The following is a 24,028-nucleotide window of genomic DNA, read 5'->3' as shown; positions in this document are numbered from 1 at the left end:
TGCTCTGTGTCTGTCTCTCCTATCTGCTCTGTGTGTCTGTCTCTCCTATCTGCTCTGTGTCTGTCTCTCCTATCTGCTCTGTCTGTCTCTCCTATCTGCTCTGTGTCTGTCTCTCCTATCTGCTCTGTGTCTGTCTCTCCTATCTGCTCTGTCTGTCTCTCCTATCTGCTCTGTGTCTGTCTCTCCTATCTGCTCTGTCTGTCTCTCCTATCTGCTCTGTGTCTGTCTCTCCTATCTGCTCTGTGTGTCTGTCTATCCTATCTGCTCTGTGTGTCTGTCTCTCCTATCTGCTCTTTGTCTGTCTCTCCTATCTGCTCTGTGTGTCTGTCTCTCCTATCTGCTCTGTGTGTCTGTCTCTCCTATCTGCTCTGTGTGTCTGTCTCTCCTATCTGCTGGTCACTCAGGCGGTTTGTCAGCAAGCTGGTGTGTAGACTCAATAAAGCTGCCCATCTCGTATCGTGGACAGAGCCAGCGCTCTATTGGGAAATAGGTGGCTTCACACCCGTCTTTACAAATTCACACACGTTTTCGGGCCTCTTGGCAAATGGCGGCGCATTGAGCGATCAAATTACCGCTTTTTACCCCGTCTTCCACTGAAATACCTCCTGGAGGGATTTAGCACGGGGACAATGAGCTCCCTCAGAGGAGACGGAGAGAGGGGGAAGAAAACATTTTCTAGCCTGCTCCCGTGCATCCAGATTATAGACACTGTCGTGAACGTGATGGAAGTTCATATGAACAATAGAAAAAAAGACTTTTAATTCGAGGGCAGGAAAAGTTCAAAAGTATTCATCATAAGAAAAGAAAAGGATCGCGCCTTTTTTGTGGCTGGGTATTTAAGAGCTTATAAAAGGATTGCACATAAAGGGAATCACCCGCATGAGCTTTGGAACGGCACTTTTATCCCCGCACGTAATTGCAACCAAATTACAATAATTGTGCCAATTAAAGTAATCGTGAATGAAGAGAGTGTCATCTTAATGCTTCAGTACTTGGGAGAAGAGTCTCTCTAATTAAGACTGAATTGCCTGATGACATATTCAGTGTGCAATTAGTGAGGGTGAAAAAAAAGTTTTGAAGTGTCCGAGGAGTGCCTGGCTGCAGTCACGTTCTCAGTGAGGGAGATTGTTCACCGGATGAATGCAGAATCAGGCCGACAGAATGGAGGGGAGGAGAGAGTGAAGGGTAAGAGAGGAATAGCTGATTCTTCACACACTAAGAAACAGACAGAATGTGCGAGACCATTAAGATCATCGTGATGGAGGCTTTCTGAGAAATACAAATAAAACAAACACTGAAAAGATTATTGACATTTTTTTGGTATACAAAATAATTGATTTGCAAATGATGCTGCGATGAGAATGAAGCAATGTTGCAAGACCTAGTCCTAGACCATACTGGAGATAGAGCTCTGTCAAACATCACAGCTCGTCTATCTGACATACATAAAAACAAAACAAACAAAAACGCTAGAAAAGAAGTGTAAAAGCAATTCCTCTAACTAGTTCTCTGCAGCGTTCTGCTTCCTGTGTAATGTGTGTGTCACGATGCACGTTTGTTGAACGCAGCCCGAATCTCAGGGTCTGATTAATTACACTGATTCTCTGAGGAGTTGGGGGTGACATATGTTCTGGCACTGGTGTGAGAGCTAGGTGTGTGTGCGTGTGTGTGTGTGTGTGTGTGTGTGTGTGTGTTGCATGTATACCACATGTGCTAGTTGTATGTGTGATTTGAGGTGTGTGTGCGTGCATATGTTCAATCGCAAAGTATGCATGTAGTGGCAAACAGTGTTTGTATGCGTCATCACAACTCTTGGTGTGTCTGTGCGTGCATCCATGGAAGCGTGTATGCGAGTGTAGGCAGGCATGCATCCATGCAATAGTTTGTGTGTGTGTGTGTATGTGTGTGTGTGTGTAGTGAACAGGAGAGTCAGGTGGGGTGCCAGAAAGACACTCCTGTGTGCGGCGGGGGCATCCTGGCACAGACAGGGCACCAGATGTCAGAGCAGAGCAGGAACCTGCTCGGTGGACCAGTGACACTTTTTTTTCTAGGACTGAAAACGGGATCTGGGCGTCCAGGAATAAACTCTCGGAGGGGCCGATTCAACCCGCCCCCGCTCATCATCAGGTCCAAAAACGTTAACCCCTCCACCGAAACACAGAGCTATTTCACTTTTAAACAAACCTCCCCATGACAAAAATATTGTCAACTCAACAAAACTAATAAGATACAAAGACACTGAAACTGAATGCTTACCAATTAGAGAAACCTTCCTTTAACCTGAAGGTGTGCCCAGAGAAGTCACGTTTCTCTCCTGTGTCTCCATTAATATGTCGCCATCACTTCTTTCCCACTGTCTGAATCAAGCATAACAAGCAGGCACTTGAGCTGCCTGACGTCCCTCCATTGTTCCTCATTAATATGCAAAGTCAGCAAGGTTCTCCAAAAGCCAATCAGATCATCGAGTCCCAGGAAGCCTGTGGTATGAGTCTGAAGTTTCCATCATGTATTGTTTCTGAGTTATGGTGTTCACAAGAATGTGTCCACACACACACACACACACACACACACACACACCACCATAACGACAACATTTCCACTTCCCACTCATCTGCCTCTTTAAAAAGATAGAGGTCACAGGTTTGATCCCCACATCAGCCATGTGTCCTCCTGTAAAAATGTCTCATTTATTCTACTCTGAAAAGGAGCATTGGCTAAATGCCTAAATGTAATGTAATGACTCTAAGCAACAACATCAAGCAAATAAACATACAAAAAGCACATTAACAGTGTTGGAAATAGCAGTGCTGCTTTGAAGCAATAACCATGAAGAATAAGGAGAGAGCTCGGCTAGCTTAGCTATAGTCATTCACTTTCTAACAGCAATAGATTCCTGACTCCTGAGAAGAGAGAGAAGAGGCTGAGAAGGCAGACATGACATGGCTGAACACGACAGGCACAAGGCTCCAGGCGCCAAATTCAATTTGCCGGTGATCAAAAGCACAGCATTCAAAACACGGATTCCTGCTTGTTAATTTGACAGCTACAAATATGAGGGCCTGTCTGAAGAACTTGTTTTGTTTTCTCTTCAATTTCTCTCAGTGTGTTAGACAGGGCACAACGCTGGCTCACTGCACGAGGGCTAATTTGTCGTTTTCCCTGCAGAACTAGTGAGACAAACATGTTAGCCATGCTCTGTGTGTGTGTGTGTGTGTGTGTGTGTGTGTGTGTGTGTGTATGCGTGTAGTGCGTGTAAGCTTGATTGGTTTGAGCCAATATCTCCTACAGACACTGCCATCTTTGTTAGTCTTTCCCCTGCTGCCCAGCATTAGCAGGTCTGGGCAGCCCCTGGTCTTACCGTTAACGATGGAAATTGCTGAGCTTATTAACCGATTACACATTCTCCATCAGATTAGAAGGCTGAAGTGGCCAGGAATGATCACGAACTACAGGAATCAGCCAGGAACGACAGGTATTATCACAAACTACAGGAATCAGAAAAGCATCAGCTAAATGACAAAATGTAAATATACATAATTGTCATGGTGGTGGTCAAATTGTATATTATCAGCTTTATTTTATGCATTCAAACGTAGGGCAACCCCCTTCCTGGATCTGCATTTTGGACCTTCGCTGACGTCACTCTCTTACTAGATTGCTCTCCTGTGATGTAGTATGAGCCGATGGTGCCTAGTTGGGTGCGCGCCGTATGTCTGTCTGTCTATCACGATTTTGGGAGCCAGCTGTGTTAACCAGATATAGCCCATATTTGTAGCCCACATAGCTCTTTTTTCAATTGTCATTATTCATTGTTGAATTTGAGTCACTGTTTGTTCAGCATTAATTTGCAGCCTTCCAAATACAAGCTCACCTGTACATATCCTGCACTGGGAAAATAAAATCCTCATGTGCACTAATTTGTGGCTTGCCCTGGCTATTCTGCCTCTTTCTGCCGTCCACCATAATAGACATGAAATAGCCTAAATGTGGTCTAAACTGAATGTTTACTGGCAGCAACATAGTATTATAAACGATTACACGATCAAAAACAAAAAAAACAAAAAATAGAATGAAGTGTTTTGAGTGTATGGGGTCACTAGAGTTTTGTGACATCAAAGTGGGGCCACAAGCCATTTTGACAGCGCGTGTGTGTGAGTGGATATGGGAGGAACAGTGGTGGAGTGGAGGGTAGACGCAGGTAGACGGCGTAGACCTACTTATTTTTCAGACTGCTTTGCATCTACTCACTTCTAAATCTTCTCTGATGCACATCCATTCAAGTTTTTTCTCTTTTCTGCCTAAAGTCTCAGATTGAGATTCCACCAGGAAACGTTGCATTACGACCGCGAGGCGGACACTGGAGCTGGTCACAGCCTGTCTAGTGAACGCCTGTGTCCACCAGAGGCATCCCCGAAGCAGCTCTCCGCTCTGCTCCACTAAACAAATCGGCCTATTTTCGCTTCTCTTGAGTAGCGTCAAGCAGCACAGAGCAGATCAGATCGAGCTGGACAGGAATTCACGAGAATAATAAAATAAAACATCCTGTCGATTTTCGAAATAAAACATGTTACTTTATGTCAAGAGAGAAACAGTCACACAATGGGGGGGGGCACAATTTAGCCTGCTTTCTATAATAATGCATCCCTCAATTACTTGAATGCTTACATTATTTTGGCAGCTACTTGGGTTCAAATGAACTTATTGAGTTGGTTTGAAATTTGTGTATCAATGAACTAAATTCAGTAATGTTCAGGTTATGGTAGCGAAAAAGCGTCCGGGGTGGGGTGGGGGGTGGGTCGGGTGCGTGAAATTACAGTCTACCCACTTCTCCAGGGACCACTACACCACTGGGGACGAAGGTGGGTGAGTCTTTCTATTGCCCTCTCTTTTCCATGAGGTCAGGTGCATGCTGCAGTTATGGTGAAGACGGTGAATCATCTTCATCTTTGAGTATAGACTGACTCATTCATTGAAAGGGACTCTACTGATCGTCACGCACCTGATAACTGCCAATGCGTTATGGGTTAATTTCGTTTAAATTGATCAGGGTAGGTAGGACATATAATATAAGCTCTTTTGAATGTAAAGGAATTACCTCAAACATCTCTTGAATTTAAAAGAATTAACACAAGCTGTGATCACAGCTGCATTTTATTTTGACCGTCAAAATGATGGAGATGGGAACAGAATGATGAATGCATACACACACACACACACACACACACACGTGTAGATGTTGTGTCAGATGGCCTAGTGGGCTGTAGTGAGAAGAGGAAAGGAAGAGCACTGTGCCTTGCCACTGAGATGCAGGGCGGCAGTTGACCTATAAGGGGCTGACTCACGCCCACGTTCACTTCACCACTAATATATTCACTTAGTAATGCTCAGGGGTGTCAAAATGGCTGTGCACACATGCTTAAACACAAACAAAGCACACACACCTTAGGCCTGAACAACTCCGCTCATGTGTTTTACTGATGAGAGAACCAGACAGAAACACAATGCAGAATATCTAGACTTAAAAGGCCCAGGTTTAAAAGAGAAGGGAAAATACAGAAGTAGCACGTCGTACAGTACCTAACCATATGAAGTAACTACTGGTTTAAGCAAGGACAGGAATAGTTGGGCAGGTTGAACTTCAGCTACAAGATAAGAGAAGCTTGCTGTGTGGGCATCTTGGTGGTGTAGAGGTAAAAGCACTCCCCAACCACTGCGGGGAGCCAGGTTCAATTCCCGGTAGCGGTACCTCCGGCTTGGTGAGACGTTCCTACACACACAATTGGCCGTGTCTGCAGGTGGGAAGCTGGTGGGGTATGAGTCCTGGTCGCTGCACTATAGCGCCTCCTCTGGTCGGTCGGGGGCAGCCTGTTTGGGGGGAGGGGAACTGGGGAGAATAGTGTGATCCCTCCCACATGCTATGACCTGCCGGTGGAACTCCTCACCGTCAGGTGAAAAGAAGCGGCTGGTGACTGCACATGTATCGAAGGTAGCATGTGCTAGTCGGCTCTCCCCAGATCAGCAGACCGGGTGGAGCAACAACTGGGACAGCACGGGGAATTGGCCAAGTACCATTGGGGAGAAAACAGGTAAAAAGTAAAAAAAAAAAGACAAAAAGAAGCATGCTCTGTGTGTGTGTGTGTGTGTGTGTGTGTTGACCGCAGGGCGGCTGTTGACAAAGCAAAGCAAGGAGAAGTAGCCATCCACTTCTCAGGGACACAGTGGAGCAGAGGGGGCCTGTGGATCTGCAAGGATCTGAGTGTCCAACCATCGCAGCGAGAAAAGGCCAAATAACTCAGCCAGAAAAAAGAAGAGTCATGAAGAGCCTCACATCACAAGAAAGAGGAAGAAAGGAGCAGAGAGACAGAGAGAGGCCTGAGTCTTAAAGGAGCAGAGAGACAGAGAGAGGCCTGAGTCTTAAAGGAGCAGAGAGACAGAGAGGCCTGAGTCTTAAAAGGAGCAGAGAGACAGAGAGAGGCCTGAGTCTTAAAGGAGCAGAGAGACAGAGAGAGGCCTGAGTCTTATCAGCTGTGGATCAGTGCAGAGAGATAAGGCCTCCAGGCCAGGCGTCATGTTTAGCCTATTCCAGGCTTCCTGTCATCATCATTAAGGCCGTTTCTCCGATGGCTACTGCAGCACACAGCGGCCATTTGGAGAGACATCCAATGAGGAGGGAGATAAAGAAAGGCAGGACCGTTGGTCCAAAACAAGATCATTTCTATATTATATTGGGTTTAGCGCACAGTGTAAGCACAATCCCATGGTGTGGTAAAGACGACAATAATCATAAAATTTGGGCATAAATGGAGATTTCAGTGCATTTAATTTCCTTTAAAAGGTCTGCTGTAGTTAAAAACAATATACATTGCAGACGTGCAGTGAAATAATTGTGTTCAAATTACAAAGACTAATAATTGTGATAAATAATTTAGAGATCACCATTAGATAAATGATATCTAGCAAAGCAATCATCGTTATCAGTTTAGCCATAATCCTGCACTATTAAGGTAACACCCTTCTGACAAAACCCCTTCTATCTCACGCCTTGAACTCTCGGGTCCGCTCGTACATTTCCCATGTAACGAATTAACACCACCTGAACAAAAGGGAGGATGTTGCCTACTGTCCTATGAAAAAACAAAGAGCAAAAGCTGAGCCTAATGAGACAGTGGTGTGTTGGATGGGGGATGTGCTGCTGACTCTGGCTGGCTGACAGTAAGTGTCTGTGACACGTCCCTGCCGCAGGAGTCCTAGGCGCTAGTGTACTGTGACAGAGTGTAACCTTTAAAGGCCAGCTGCTGATGCACAACAGCACCCAAACCCAACCACTCAGCCTGTGTCAGTATCCTTCTCCTCTTCTAGCAACGCACACCCAAATGCATGAACACAAATACACACACACACCTGACACTTTTCCTTTATTGATCAACCAAACATGCCTAGACTATTGTCCACTTAAAAGGGAAATGTGTTCCTTCTTGAATCGGGAGAATTATAGGCTATAATACAGTCAGAATTTTCTTTGTGCATTATGATCAGTTACAAAACCTGTTTGGCAGTTGCTAATCAGTGTGACACTCACAGCTACTGGCAGTAACTGTGTGCACTGATGATATTGCCTTCATGGAAAATAAGATAATCTACTGCCACCTGCTGGTCAATGTTATTTCCAGCAGTGATTCAAAGAGGGAGACTAATGCAATGCTACAATTACAAGCATTGCAATTAGGTCAGCTACAGAATAGGCTGCAGGACTGTGTTGCTCAGGGACACTTAACCTGGAATCCTGGATTCTTCCTGGATCCTTCACATAAACTCCTTTGACCCAATTTCCATGCGGATCATTGTTTTTTTGGGGTGAAATAAATAAATGTGCACAAAGTATTTTTTATTACCAATGAGTGAATGCTCCATCACGTAACTGAAAAAATGAGCCCAGCCACGTCTCTCTGCGTTCAGCCATTTTAATGCTATGCCTGCAGACTTCGGCTCCTCTCGGACCAAGATTTCCCAGAAGATCGTGCGGATGCGACGTTCTGCGCGTTCACGAGGAGTCTGCCTCTCTACGCTTCAGTCAGTAAATACACCAACAAAGAAGAAGGATAACACAGGCTAACATTACGTTAAGCTAATGCAGTCTTAGAATGCAGTCCATCAACTTCAGCAAACAACTAACACCACCATCCAGTAAAAAGTCCACCCAGAAAAAGAAAAAAGATTTATCTAGTGAAGTCCATCTGGCCAAACAGCAGCAATGTGACCAACGTCGGGGGGAAACTAGAGTCGGGACTGTGTTTTCGGTTCATGGAGGGACCTTACGTTAGCTTGTTGTATTAGCTGCTGTGATTATGTGGATTTGGCTGGCCAGATAACGTCAGCTTGCTTGCTAACGCAGCTACAGTATAGCTAATGGATTTACCACCCAGAAGCTCCGCTAATAACATTACCGTCTTGTGTGGATAATGTAACAGTCACAAATATGCCTAACTATACTACTGCTTATGGAAGATTGTTTGACTGCAGTAACAGATCAAGCCCCTGTTCCGTTTGATCGCGTCCAGCTAACACCAACACATTAGCGTTAGCTTGTTGTGTTAGCTGCTGTGAGGCTTGCTATTTAGATAACGTTAGCTTGCTTGCTAACGAGGCTAACTAATATAGATAATCGATTGAACACCCCGAAACTCCACTAATTAGGGATGCACCGATATGAAAATTTTGGCCGATGCCGATAACCGATATTAACATTGCTGTTATGGCCGATAACCGATATTTACCGATGTCGATATGATCTGTATAAAACCACATTTTTATGATCATCACATTTTGTACATACTGAAAAACACATGTTAACACTGAATTTGAAAAAGTTATGCATTTCTTTATTTGCAAAGCCTTTGGAAAAGCCCATAAATCATAGATTTACTGCATTATTTCATATCAATGTGAAGAATTTGGCTGATAATGATAACCGATATTAACATTGCAACATCTGACCGATACCGATATGACCGATATGTTAAAAAATCGGCCGATACTGGCCGATACCGATATGATTGCCGATATATCGTGCATCCCTACCACTAATAACATTACCGTCTTGTGCGGATAATGTAACAGTCGTAAATATGCCTAACGTCACTACCGTTACGCTTATGGAAGATTGTTTGACTGCAGTAACGGATCAAGTCCCTGTTCTGTTTGGTTGCGTCCAGCTCACATCAGCCCCAGGCATAGACAGTATACTATAGATACTAGGCCCTATAGAGTCAAAGCAGGCAGTTAGCTCCTGGCTCATTCTAACATTAGTATCCACTTCCCCGCAGTCAACGCAAGCCAAAACACATGCCACAATAAAGTCCACTAATTGTCCAGAATCCTTCCCGGCTGTCTCGAGGCTGATCTGGCTGATAAATTGTCGAGGTTGCCGTTTTAAAAGTGACTTTTATCAGCTAACGTCACAAAGCAACCAACACCACCTCTGCTGTCATTGTTTTAGCCAGGCAGCTGGTGGGCGCGTGGTAGCCTTCGTGACTGATAGCACATAGAGGTCACGTGGAGGCTGGGTTTACCCAGGCTAGGCGCGTGGGAGTACGGTGCACGCGCGCCAGCTCGAGCACATGCTGCCTGCAGTTACTCTAACAGCCACCGGTGTCAGTAAGAGTCAAGAAGTTACGGAATGGGCCTTTAAAGGAAGGCCTCCCTCCTCAGTATGCCCCCATGCATGTAGGGAGAGAGAGAGAAAAGCAAGTGTATGTAAGTGTGTGTTTAAGGGTGTATTCACACCTGTCTCGTTTGGGGACGTGTGAACATGGCAATCGCACTCAGATGCAGGACAAAACAATTTGTCAAGATTGCCAAGAAAGGGTGTTCTCGGTCCGCTGCACTGTGCGTAATGGCCTGAGAACGAGCATCTTCAGATCCTGTTTTGGCGACTTTTTTTTTGCACGATTGCAATCGTCAGCAGTTTGGACTCCCTCGACCAACTTACCTCTGGTCTCCAATATGGTAAATGAAAACAAGTCGTAGTCATCAGAGCCAGATTTCTTTTGTGAAACAATCAGACTGATTGCAGTGTCTTCCTCGAAATGTCCATAGGCTATTATTAAATTATTTATTAATATTTTGTTATTGACAGGGCGGTATGCGCAATCCTCTGGAGTCTCTGTGATAGTAATAGCAGAAGTTGCAAGGGTCTTGTTTTATCTTCTATCTTAGATAAATCAATAAACAAACTCCCCCTCTCTCTCTCTCTCCCTCCCTTGTTCTCTCTCTGTCGCTCTCTCCTCACACACCGAACGTACAATGTAGGCCTACCCAAAGCACACACATTCTATATCTTATCAAATCTCTGGGAATTTTTTTCCCATCCCGGGAGGCTATTACCGGAGTCTCCCGGCCAATCCATGAGGTTTGGCAATACTATTTAGACCGTTTGATTTGTGGCTGTGTGAACACAAACGAACGAAGGCACAAATACAATCAAGTAAGCCACAGAATCAGAACAAAGCAAATTATCTACAGGTTTAAAAACACTCCAAGTCTCATAGATGACAGAGAAGGAATGAGAGAAAGACACCATGTGTGTTATGTGTGTGTGTGTGTGTGTGTGTGTGTGTGTGTGTGTGTGTGCGCGTGTGTGTGTGTACCTCTCATAGATGGTCTTGAGTGTGACCTGGTCAGAGACTCCATCGGTCTCTTCCAGGAAGAGGATGAGCCAGGACGTCCTGTAAGGCCACTCCTCCGTCAGGTTGATCCACGATGCCAGCCTGTCCCAGTTGAAGATGATCTGATTGGCCCGCAACAGACGGCCTGTCAACAATGATGCAGAGGATTGGTTGTCTGTCAGTGACCTACTCTGTGTCCCACCACCGCATCAAGACAACTCAAACGTCCAACTTGAATGAGTGAGAGAGAGAGAGAGAGAGACGAGAAGAAGAAAGAAGGAAAGCAAGCAAGAAAGAAAGAAACACTTTCCCCAATTTACTCTGTTGGTTAATAATCCTTCCAAAGTATCGGAAGATGGTTGTAGCCTGAGGGGTGCACAAGTGGGCTTGTGACTGGAAAGTTACGAGTTTGAATCCCTGGAAAACTTGGGTGGGAAAAATGAACGAGGAACCCTTGTAGTACCCCATTCCTCAACTACTGTCAAGGTATCATAAGCAAGATTTTTTTAATGTGATATATTTATTTGCACAAAAGGAAAACAACTAAATAATGTGTGGGTAGTATAGAGACAGGAAAGGTTTCAACCACAGAAATAAAACCAATATTAATAATAATTCGTACAAAGCATAAAATATAAACAAAATGAGAAAAGAAACAAGCAAACAATAAATAAGGAAAAGAAAAGCAACAGTTAAAAGAAAAGAAGATAACAAAAACATAAAAGAAAACTAGAACGACCGCAACGCGGACTTATGCCTCCACCATTAGTTAATTCTTGAGTCCAAATCGCCATTTGAGGCAAATTGGAAGTAATTCCGTCAAGGCGCTCCTGAGATGTTGCGTTACAGAGCTTGGAAATTGGGTGTGTGAGGTCACAGTGACCTTGAACTTTGACCACCAAAATGTAATCAGTTCATCCTTGAGTCCAAGTGGACGTTTGAGGCAAATTCGAAGAAATTCCATCAAGACATTCCTGAGATATCGCGTTGACAAGCTTGAAAATGGCATTCGAGAGGTCACAGTGACGTTGACCTTTGATAACCAAAGTGGAATCAGTTCATCCTTGCGTCCAAGTCGATGTTTGAGCCAAATCACAAGAGATTCTATCAAGCCGTTCTTGAGATATTGCGTTAACCAACTTGGGAATGGCGTTCGTGAGGTCACAGTGACCTTGAAGTTTGACCACCAAAATGTAATCAGTTCATCCTTGAGGCCAAGTTAATGTTAGAGGCAAATTTTATGAAATTCCGTCAAGGCATTCCTGAGATATGGCGTTAACAAGCTTGAAAATGGCGTTGGAGAGGTCACAGTGTCCTTGACCTTTGCTCACCAAAATGTAATCCTTTCATCCTTGCGCCCAAGTCGACGGACAACCCGGATCCATAATGCCTCCGGCCTGGCTATCGCCGGCGGAGGCATAAAAATGAACGACCAAAATGAGGAAGTAAACAGAGAAGTAGAGTGAGGTGTACGTGTGATGTATGTGGGCTATGTGTGACTCATCAGGGAGAGTCTATGTTTGGATTTGAAAGAGTTAAGAGATAATGTATGTTTGGCAATAAAGTAATTACATAGAAGATACTTAAAGGAACACTGCGCCCATTTTCAACCAGCTTTGTATCATTAGAACATCAGTAGTATATCAGAAAACTGTAAACGGTTTTGAAGTCTGTCATTTAATTTGACAGTTATTGAGTGTTAAAGTGTGGACCAGTGACATCACTGGTCCACACTAACTCAAATTAATAACTCATTAACTCAAATCAACTCTCAATAACTGTCAAACTATTCATCATTCATCTAGATTGACAGTTATTGAGAGTTGATTTGAGTTAATGAGTTATTAATTTGAGTTAGTGTGGACCAGTGATGTCACTGGTCCACACTTTAACACTCAATAACTGTCAAATTAAATGACAGACTTCAAAACAGTTTACAGTTTTCTGATATACTACTGATGTTCTAATGATACAAAGCTGGTTGAAAATGGGCAGAGTGTTCCTTTAACTAAGGCTGGCGTTACACAGGGAAACTTTCACACAACTTTAGTTGTGTGAAACTTAGGTGAAACCAAGTTGCAAACGAATTGCATGGTGTAATCCTTCTGCAATGCACTTGAAACTTCTCTGAAACTCAGCTGCAACAGTTGCAAAGCTCTCAACTTTGTGAAACTAGTTTCACACAACAGCCAATCAAAATGCTGATAACCAGGCACCTGATCACGTAGGCTCTGGCTGAACCAGTGTCAACAAACTCACAGGTAGTACGGCAGGACGAATTGATATTTTCCAGCGAGAAGATGATACGAAATGAGATACAAAGATGCAGAATGACAATTCTCACTTGAATATAGTCATAAAAAAAAACAATACAACAGATGAAAAATTGCCAATCTAGCTAGCTAGTTTTAGTGGAATAGAGTTGATTATTTTTGAATTGGTTTGTGTAACTGAAGTTGCATAGAAATGAGGTTTCATGCAACTTGCAACCTGCAACTAAATTAGTTGCATGAAAGTTTCACCGTGTAAAGCCAGCCTAACTGCTCAGTGGCCAACAGTAGAAGACTGTGGCGGGACTGGACAGCTCCCAGTTTTGAATGAGTATAACTGTGTCAAAATAAAGCAATGCAGTAAATAAAGAAATAAAAAAATATTTATCGACGATAGAAAAACGATTTACCAGTAAGAGCAAACCACTCCTCATTGTTAGAAGGTGTATAGTGATCAGAGCAGTTAAACCAGTGAATATAGAGACACTGCATGAAATAGGCCACGCCCATCACGGGGGAAATCGCTCCGTTCACTCCCATACACCAGCGTCATTTTCCTTGAATTAAACATAGATAAAAGCTTTTGTGTGGTGGGCTGCGCAGACAACAAATGTAAAAAATTGCCACTTAAAGTTTTGTTGTACTCCTGAGCAAAACAAGGAAGCCATTAAGAATTGGCGAGAAGACAAACGTGGATCTAGCTGTCAAGGAAGTAAGTTGGAGTGTTCAACGTCCGTATATACGATCTTTGTGTGCAACACGCGACCATGCACGCAACATAGGAGAACGCCAGGATTGGAGGGGGGTTTCTGTTTTCCCCCGTTTTGGGCGTGGTTTCTGAATGATGATGATGCGCTGCGCAGTGTCTCTATAGAGAGCCGCAGGAACGAGTCCGGGAAATCATCGATGCTAACACTGTTTTCGCCTATGGGATTTTTGAATGGGTTTTTGGCACGATGCTTCTAATAAGGTCTCTGGGCAACGCAAGCTTAATCAAACGCGAACCAGTGTTTAGTAATATCATCTTCACACATGAGGACCACTTTTATGAGTTTTTAAGCTTTTATGTGCCGTTAAAAGGGCGGCTAGCTAGCAAACGGCTAAATGAGACTACACTGTTGAGTCGACGGGGATATATACGTCAATAACGTCATCACTTCAAAGGACGAACACGGAAATTATCTTTCCCTCACCTGGTTCAGCCCGTTCAGCCCGGGGTAATCAGTGCACAGCAGCGCACACATCAACAACAGTCCAGGTTGAGTGCTGACGTGACGTGGAAGCCTATGCGACAGTGTGTAGTTCTGGATTAGCTTAGCTCAAGCTTTTTACTTCTAGGGCTCACATTTACGCTACAAAGTGGTCCTCATGTGTGAAGATTATCCGACTGAACTCTGGTTCGCGTTTGATTAAGCTTGCGTTGCCCAGAGACCTTAATTGAAGCATCGCGGCAAAACCCCATTAAAAAATCCCATAGACAGAAACAGTGAAGAACCAGGAAGTCCGGGACTTCCGCGTTCTGACTACAAAAATACGTCATCCCTGCGGCTCTCTATTACCAGTGAATGTTAATCATCTTCATGTTGTGAGGGCTGATAACATACCGGATGATATAAATGTTGTCAAATTGCTAATATGCCTGCTGGTATGCCATACCAATTCCAGCAATCATTTCTGTCGTTCAATCCAAATGAGCACAGAATGTTCACATTATGATCTAGCACGTTTTTTGTTTTGTTTTCTAGTAAAACAGCTTTGTAATCTGTTTTGAACTGATATCAGAAAGATATTATGGGCCCAATTTCACAAAACAATGCAGGGGATAACTGGATGACAAAGGTTGTCTCAATGTTCATTTTGGCAATATAGTTACATACTGTAGGTTTTCAATGTTGCCATGGGCCATTGGATCAACAGAGAACAGAACAGCAGCTTGATGTTAAATAGATTGTGATACTTGTGTCTGTTACTAATTTATTTATGTCACTTGGTCTCATCTTCTATTTTTTAATCCTAATCATCTGTCAAGCTGTTATTGTAAACAATATTTATTCTGAATTAAAATGCCTAGAGATAGAATTTACTCTAGTAAAATGCTTAGCTAAAGGTCCTGCCTCTGCAACCACATGTTAGCCCCCCTCTGGGCTAGAATCAAATCCCTTTAGAGCTGTGTTTCCTGTGTCTCCCCTCTATCCCCCTCACTACTTGAATAAAGAACAAAAACAAAATATTAACACCCAATCCCATCTGTCTCAGTTAATGCTGTGGGACCCCGGACCAGTGTGGTGCTGAAGCAGAGCGTAGTTGATTCGTTACCAGTGACAGAGACGATGTTGAGCAGCCTCCTCATGGTCTGTGGGCTGATGTCGCTGAACCAGTCCTCGGTCACCAGCAGCTTGGTCAGGTCGAAGGACATCTGTCTGGTGACGGTCCTCTGCATCTGGCGACGCCGGTACGTGTCCTATAGAGACAGTGAGGGGAAGAAGAAAAAATTAACTGTCTGCATAAGATTGTAAAATGTACACGTTTGGATCCAGCATGTTTTGAGCATGATTTACATCAAAAACTGTAGTTTCACTTGTCGTTTCAATGCTATTTTTAATCATCTGATCATGCCTATATATATAGATATATAGATATAGATATATATATACAGTATATATATATATATATATATACAGTATATATATAGATATAGATATATATATAGATATATAGATATATAGATATAGGCTCGTAATACTATCAAATGTTCAAAACCAAATACGGAAGACGCCAGTATCTTATTGTGGCCGAAATCCTACAAAAGGTGGATGGAATCCAGCTACAATGTAAATACCATTAATGTAAAAAGAGGAAGAGTGGGAGAATACACAAATTCTTTAATAATGCAGCCACAATCCAATCTTACTCTAATCTTTAGAATCAGTTTTCAGGAATCACACTCAAATGAAACAGTAGCCAAGCGTGTCCTCCTGAGCAATGAGCATGCATTATGACTGCTGCATGTTGTGCATCATGAGACAGGAAGGCAGGCATTACAGGGTCACAGTGTGATCTCAGGTCATCTCATCCAGACCTTATCCTTGAATAGACAGATTGATGGACTGATGGGATAAACAGGGCTTTGTATTCTTGTTGACTTCCTACTGTATGTTCCTTGACCTTAACTCCCCCCAACCTGACTGGAACCTTTTTGCTCTAATTTCAAAACAATGACTTCATTTGAAAACATATTTTTTCTATAGCATATACTCAACTTAACAGAGCAGCCTTTAGATAATCCAAGAAAGGTCTTCATGTCATCTTTCCTCACACTCCCTAATCCTCCTGCTTTCTCTCTCTCTTCCCTTCCATATCATCCCTCTATGAGCAAAACATGGAATTCTCTTTGACTTCAAAGAAAAGACAAAGACCCAATGTCCAAAGCTGGACAGTCATGACACACAGGCTAGCTATTGACATAGATCCATCAGAGAACATCTGTGGTGATATCACAGCTGCCGTGGTCATGAGCCAGAGCGATGCTTTTGGTTGACTTTGAAGTCATAACGCCAGTCTTATGACCTCCTTCTCAGAGGGATGAAACATATGGCCTCCATTCAGCCAGCACTGAAAAGGGCCACTGTAGAGACGGCCCCATTCTCTCATGTACACTTGACAGACGTACCCATCACATGTATTCACTTTTTCACCAGCAGCAATACAACTTTATTAGTTCATTTTGGTAATTGGCCACACTGATTTTGTTTGTTTTCAATTATTTATTTGAAAGAGTAATTGCTCAATGAAATAGTAGTTAGGAGTAATTTAATTCCAAAATGAGATATCCACCAATTGAAATAAGTGACACTTGTGTGTATGCGTGTGTGTGTGTGTGTGTGTGTGTATATATATATATACTGTATATACACACACACACATATACACAGTATATATTAGAAATACTGTACTAAATACTGAGCTTCAGGTAACATTATGTTCCAAAATAAAAGAGTGTTTTCAAATAGAACCCTTACCAACAAAATGTTTCTACAGGAATCATTTAAATCATTTTTAGTGGAAGATATCTTCAGGATGGGCCGCCCGAGACACAGGAATGAATGGAAGCCAGTAGAGATATACATACTCACAATGCGATCCACAACTTGAGAAGCCGCAAGAGAACGGAGAACCACTAATTCACTTTCCCCTCCGCCTTCATGTTAATCTGCACTTGTGAAGAGAGGGCCGTCCTGCTGTAACATCAGCTGCCAAGAGCCAGCTAGTGGCGGAGGGCAAATAAAAAGAGCGCGTCACCCTGTACTAAAAGAGCCAACGCCAATAATGGAGGGTAGCAGATCAATCAAGAGCACCAACAAATGTCAAAGAAATAAACAAGAGAGGGAGGCAAGAAGAAAGAGAAGGGGGGTTGTGGGGTCTCGCAGGGGGAAGAAGGCAGCAGCGACAGCAGCAGAGTCACTTAGCCTCCTGCCAGCAGACCTGGTGCCAGTGTTTTGTCACAGGGACCCACTGCTGCTCGGCCTTGTCATTAGGCTGTGGCAGCACAGCAGGAAGGATAAACAGCCATTACATCAATTACAGCAGGAACCTTGGCCGCACACCGAGCATCTCTCTGTGTCTCCTTCTGTCCTCTGGCCTCAGCCCTGTCTGCCAACACCATGCCTATACTGAACCCTCCTTCAGGGACGGGGGCAGAGGAGAGAGAGCACTGAGGCTTTCCCAGGGCTTCAAACTCTCACCCTTTGCTGGATAAACCTATATGCGGCCTTTGGTGTTTGCTGTTCCGGTCGTGGCGGACTAACTGCGTTTTAATTTAGTCTTGATTAATGTCAAGTTGTCAAGCATTCACTTCCAGCCCTGTGATATCTGCACATTTCTTGGGTGTGGTGGGAAAGCGAGCAAGTGTATTTTACGTAGCTTCGTCAACAAAACCATGGTCACAAATTCAATATGGTACCAAAGGCTTCTCTGCAGTGTGTTGTTGTTGTTGTTGTTTCCTGTTGGTTGTTGTGGTTTGGGGTGGGGTGTGAAGAGTGTCTAATTAGGGTGGCAAGTAGCATGGCTGCTTTTACCCTGCGGTTGAGGGTGTTCTTGCTGCCAAACTTGGCCTGGTCTCCCAGACCCAGGCTGTTCTGGGACAGCTTCCTGTCCATGTCTTCGTGCCATCCTGGGGAGGAGAGAGAGGGAGAGATGGAAAAAGAAAGCGAGAGAGAGAGAGAGAGAGAGAGAGAGAAAGAGAGAGAGAGAGAGAGAGAGAGAGAGAGAAATAGAGATTAAGCCAGAGACAGAAAGCGATACAGAGAGACAGAAAGCGAGAGTGTCTTTTAAACAAAATGGCTCTAATAAAATAAAAAATTGCAGCTTTTACTGAACTTTAAGTTAAAGGAGAATTTCGTTTTTTTACACCACGGTCCTCATTTCCAGCTTAAAATATGATGTTTTACTCACCCAAATACGTTTGGCTTCATTCGGATTCCCACGGAAGATTTTGAGCTCGGAGTAGCATCCTCAAACAGGCTATAACGGGAGCAAACGGGGCAAGGTGCATGCGCTCTGTAAATAACACATTTTCTGTCACATCGCGGTTCATTATGGTTGTTAATATAATTATGAGAACATGAAATAGATATCTAACTAACCATCCTCTGCTGCCGAGTGCCGACAGCCCGCTCTGTTTGCTGTCCGGGGGTCCATCACATAGATAACATCTCCCGCTGCTGTTTGTTGTTGTCGATATGTGGCCTGATTCCACACGAGTGGTAATGGAATTGAAACGTCCATAATCTTGACATCAGATATCTATATACCAAGATAGAAGCTAAGCTAACAAGAACACAACAGAGAGCGAGTCAACTCTGATCTGCCCCGGATGGGCTTACAGTGCTTATGTTCTTCTTCTGTGGTTTCTCTTCTTCTTCTGTAACCAAACAGAAGCGCTTCTCACTGCTTCTTCTGAAGCAAATCCGGGGCACCCGGACAGCAAACAGAGCACTTGGCAGCAGAGGATGGTTAGTTAGATAGCTATTTCATGTTCTCATAATTATATTAACAACCATAATGAACCGCGATGTGACAGAAAATGTGTTATTTACAGAGCGCATGCACCTTGCCCCGTTTGCTCCCGTTATAGCCTGTTTGAGGATGCTACTCCGAGCTCAAAATCTTCCGTGGGCATCCGAATGAAGCCAAACATATTTGGGTGAGTAAAACATCATATTTTAAACTGGAAATGAGGACCGTGGTGTAAAAAACCGAAATTCTCCTTTAAAGTGACACTTCACCAAAAAACAAAGCTGATCTATTTTGCATCTCACCCATATCCAAAGACTGTAAATAGTTTAGCAGACACTCATTTAGTTTGACAGTTATTGAGAGTTGATTTGAGATAAGTTGATGCCAGTGATGTCACCGGAAGACTTGTAATTAATACAACCCAGTGATTCAGTGCCTTCCGATGACATCACTGGCATCAACTTATCTCAAATCAACTCTCAATAACTGTCAAACTAAATGAATGTCTGTCAAACTATTTACAGATATGGGTAAGATCATGTGCAAAATAAATCAGCATTGTTTTTCGGTGACGTGCCTCTTTCACTTCCCTGTATAAATGATGTCTATAAATTAAAATGTGCCGCATGTAGGCCCATGTCCTTTACCCTCAGCAGACAAAGCGTCTCCGTTGGTGGGGGCTGCCATGCAGAGCTTCTTGGCCGTACTGAGGCCTCGGCTGTTGAGGAAGACAGGCAGGTGGACGATGTTCCTCATGTAGTCGTGGCCGTTGATGTTGGAGTCTCTCAGCACGCTGTTGAGGTTCTGGTTGATGGCTTTGATGATGATGTGGGGGTCACTGGCAAAGACGGAGATAAAGGGGCCTTTGGAGAACAGCACCCTCACCTGGAAAGGGAAAGGAACCACAGGTTGGTGTGATATGGTTGTGATTATATAAGAAGCAAAGAAGCATCTAACTACAATACCGACCGGTTCAGCTAATGCTCTGCAGTGGGTTGCACCAGCTGTGCGTAAGTTGAAACGTAAGCTAGTTTGAATGTAAAGTCTCACTAAGTCCGAGTTTACGCACTACTAAAAATATTTGGGTTGCACCAAGTGAAATAGTTACAACGTAGGCATAAGTTAGAACTTAAAATTTACACCTACGTCTTACTAGGTGTAAAGTCCTCCGTAAAATAGCAGTTGGCACCGTGGCGCATCGTTGTTTTGCGTCGGTAACGTGTTCTCCGTGATAAATTATTACACCCTTTGATATTTATGACTCACGCTTTTGTTTCCCACAAGCTGCAGCACTGCATACAAATTAAAATAACCGCAACAATTTAGCGAGGCAGGATGGTGGTAAATTAGCCTACAATACTGATGAAGAGCTCACAGATAAACGTTAACAGTAATATGAACCTAAACGAACGTTACTCAATAACGTTCTCATTTGGTTAGTGTTGATGAAATATGAAAGCACTAATTTGCGGGGGGCAACATGTCCTGTTTTCACTCCACTTACTTAAACAACGGTAAATAAACACCGTTTCCACCGTGCTTTTCACTGATTGGTCACAGATACTGTACACGTCATTTTCTGCGACACTATTTTGGCTAGTGTGAGGTTTAAGGACTACTAGTTAAGATGTATCTTACGTCTCCGTGGTGCAACTCAACAAAGACACAACTTTAGTGTCAAACTAACTAGTTTGAACGTAGCAGTTAGTATGGACTTTACACCCTAACTTAAGACAGAATTTACGTTCAGCTGGTGCAACAGGCTGCTGGACCTTTCAGTCACAGGGTCCTGAACTTGTCCTGACACATCAGATTTAATCAAGTCATCTCTACTAACTTAATGTCAACAGATTAGGACAGATTACAATACAGTTATTCAAGAACATGAAAACAAGCACCATTGGTCATGAACGCTTTAACAGCTAGTTTAACTTAAAGGGACAGCTCACCCTAAAATCCAAAATATCTATTTTCCTCTCACCTGTAGTGCTATTTATCCAGCTATATTGTTTTGTGTTAGTTGCCTGAGTTTTGGAGATATCGGCCGTAGAGATGGCTGCCCTCTCTCCAATACAATGGAACTGGATGGCACTCGGCTTGTGGTGCTCGAAGCACCCAAAAAATACATTTGAAAAACTCAACAGAACTGTCCCTTTCCAGAAATCATGACCCGGTTACTCAAGATAATCCACAGACTTTGTTGTGAGCAGTTTCATGTAGGAACTATTTTCTTTTGTAGGAACTAGTAGCTAGCAGCTAGCGGGTGTAGTTCGGTCAAAAGAAAATAGTTCCTACATGAAACTGATCATAACAAGGTCTGTGGATTATCTTGAGTAACCTGGTCATGATTTCTGGAAAGAGACATTGATGTTGAGTTGATAAAAAAAATTATTTGGCACTTTGAGCACCACAAGCCGAGTGCCATCCAGTTCCATTGTATTGGAGAGAAGCCAGAAACTCTGTGGCCGATATCTCCAAAATTCAGGCAAATAACACAAAACGATAAAGATGGATAAATAGCACTGCAGGTGAGAGGGAATATATGTATTTTGGATTTTTAGGGTGAGCTGTCCCTTTAATGACTGTTGCTGACTGTTAGCGGCACATGGTGCAGGGGATTTCCACTCTGCTAACTAAGGGACATTGTCTGAATGTCACAGGACATTGATTTGTGCTACACACATTCATGGTTTGCTCAAACCTGGCCAGCACCCTCAGGCTAATGAACATCCTTCTCTACAGCAGTTGTCAGCAGTGTCAACTGGTTCACTATCTCATGATGGGTATATCATAAATCTATATTACTCATTGAGGTAAACTATGTAGCTTGAATGTCTAAAAAAAAGCAATTTGTGGAATCCTGCAAAAAAAAAGTGCTTTTCTTTAAGATTATTTTGTGGGCTTATTTGCCTTTAATGGATAGGACAGTAGGCAGACATGCAAGGTGGGGAGAGAGAGAGTGGATGACATGTGGGAAAGGACCACACGTTGGATTCGAACCCGCGCTCTACCAGATGAGCCACCGGGACACCCCTACTGTATGCATTTAGGAGTACCATAGTTCACTCTCTTGGAACAGAAGATGGGTTTCATAGTGGCGGGAGGCGCTTGCCAAGATGGGAAGATTACATTAGCACACAGGAGGCTGCCATCCTCCGGGGGATTACTCCACCAAATAATAACATTTGGCTGCAGGAAATTCTATTACACCAGCTGGGAGGAGGAATCTGAACTTGGAGGCGAGTTGAGACAGCTGGGAAGAGCAGGTCGGCTGCTGCGCTGCACCGGAGCTGTGTGGGCTCTGTGTGCGCAGGTGAAAGAGCCAATGGAAGGTAAGGCCACGTGGCAGCTTCCCCACAACAGCTCTTCTCATGGCTATAAATTTACACGAGTGACGGATATTGAATAACTTAATTTTTTCCTATTATCTTGTTATCAGCTAGGGTACGCTGCACACATATGCACCCACGCAAGTCGCATGCAAACACACCGTGTCCAGCATCTGCAGCACTCTGTCCTGTTCGCAGGCGTCCAGCCCGTCGATGATGACGGCCATGCGCGTCTGGTTCTGCGTGAAGCCGTCAATGGTTTTGGCCAGCTTGGACATCAGCTCCACCTCATGCTTCAGAACCTGGTGTCAGACGAGGATAATAAAGTGACAAGTGTGTGACTAAATATTGTTGGTAAGTTGGTAAGAGGAAGGAGATACAACATATACATTCAAAGAAGGTAAGATGTGGTACAGATGTAAACCTACGGCATCATGAGCATATGGTATGCCCCAAGGCTTTGAGACCAGTTTTGCACCCAACGTCGCTGAGGTACAAGGACAAAAGTGTCATAATTGTACCTTCATAAATCCCTCACTCTTGAGTTTGTGCAAGTTGTTGGCAGCGCTGTGTAGGCGTTTCCTCTGGGAGTTGAGGACAGAGTCGGCCACCTGCCACCAGGTCTTACAGTTGAGCAGTAAGGCCAGGCCCACAACGCTGGCCATGGCTATCAGCACCGCATTCACCGTCAGGTTCTCAGGATCCACCTGGGAGACCAACGGATTCAAATAGATTAGATTTAAGCAGAGACATGTCCACAGATATTCAGCTGGTTAAATCCTCTGACCCACATGGACGGCCCAACCAGCCTGGGATCGCGTCCCACTACAGCTTTCTTTGCAGTGCCCCACCTACTCTGTCTCCTTCTCTACATCCCCGCTGTCTAAATAAAAAATAACATTATACTGTGTGTATGTATGGCCTGCCCACTCTCTTGACATTTATACAGTATGTATATACACAGAACCAGCTCAGTGAACATGAATCAGAGTTAAAGTTAGAGAACTGACTTGAAACAGCGAGAACATCGAAAGGTTGGGAAAGTAGTTCTGTCTTCAGTGATCGCCCGCTGCGCGGGCTCTCCCACTGTGTGTCGCATACTCCTGTGCCTACGCCTGCTCTATGACATCACAGATGACATCATCACTGATGACATCATCCAGTGCTGCTACAGTCCACGCAACTCAACAACTCAAAATCCTGTGGGAAACACTGTAATCATCACTGAACTTATAGCCTCAGCTAGGAAGGATGACTGATGACATCATCACTGATGACATCACATCATTAGGTAATTAAGGGACGGCATTAGCTCGGGAGGTAGAGCAGGTCGGCCAATGACTCAAGGGTTGGCGGTTCGAATCCCGCTCCCTCCCAGCTGTTGTCGTTGTGTCCTTGGGCAAGACACTTAACCCTCATTGCCTCGTATGAATGGGTATGAATGTCTATGAATGTTGGTAGTGGTCGGAGGGGCCGTAGGCGCGAAATGGCTGCCACGCTTCCGTCAGTCTTCCCCAGGGCAGCTGTGGCTACATCACCCGTAGCTTACCACCACTGGTACGAATGGTGTGAATGAATAATGATTCCTGTGAAGCGCTTTGGGTGTCTAGAAAAGCGCTATATAAATCCAATCATCATTATTATAAGGCAATTACCTAATTAAACAATTCGGTTGCGTCAGGTCACCCGCACGGGTGGTCTTTACACTCCCTGAAAGTTTCAACCCGATCACACATAGAATGGCATAGCT

General features: G+C 43.9%; 1 protein-coding gene across 2 annotated transcripts in view; it reads right to left on the bottom strand.

The window, feature by feature from the left end:
- The window catches only part of kidins220a (kinase D-interacting substrate 220a), a 79,262-nt gene that overhangs the window by 31,079 nt on the left and 24,155 nt on the right, over window positions 1–24,028 (bottom strand). For both annotated transcript variants that reach the window (XM_083634144.1, XM_083634143.1), the window contains exons 18-23: window positions 22,800–22,985; window positions 22,440–22,580; window positions 19,597–19,834; window positions 18,010–18,104; window positions 15,251–15,395; window positions 10,647–10,809 (exon numbers count right to left, since the gene is read on the bottom strand). In XM_083634144.1, coding sequence (XP_083490270.1) covers window positions 10,647–10,809; window positions 15,251–15,395; window positions 18,010–18,104; window positions 19,597–19,834; window positions 22,440–22,580; window positions 22,800–22,985 — 968 coding nt within the window. The remainder of the gene's footprint in view (window positions 1–10,646; window positions 10,810–15,250; window positions 15,396–18,009; window positions 18,105–19,596; window positions 19,835–22,439; window positions 22,581–22,799; window positions 22,986–24,028) is intronic.

This window comes from Poromitra crassiceps, assembly GCF_964638095.1.
Source record: "Poromitra crassiceps genome assembly, chromosome: 3".
NCBI classification, from domain to species: Eukaryota; Metazoa; Chordata; class Actinopteri; order Beryciformes; family Melamphaidae; genus Poromitra; species Poromitra crassiceps.
The sequence above is the reverse complement of the archived record's forward strand: the minus strand, read 5'-3'. Positions and strand labels throughout refer to the sequence as shown.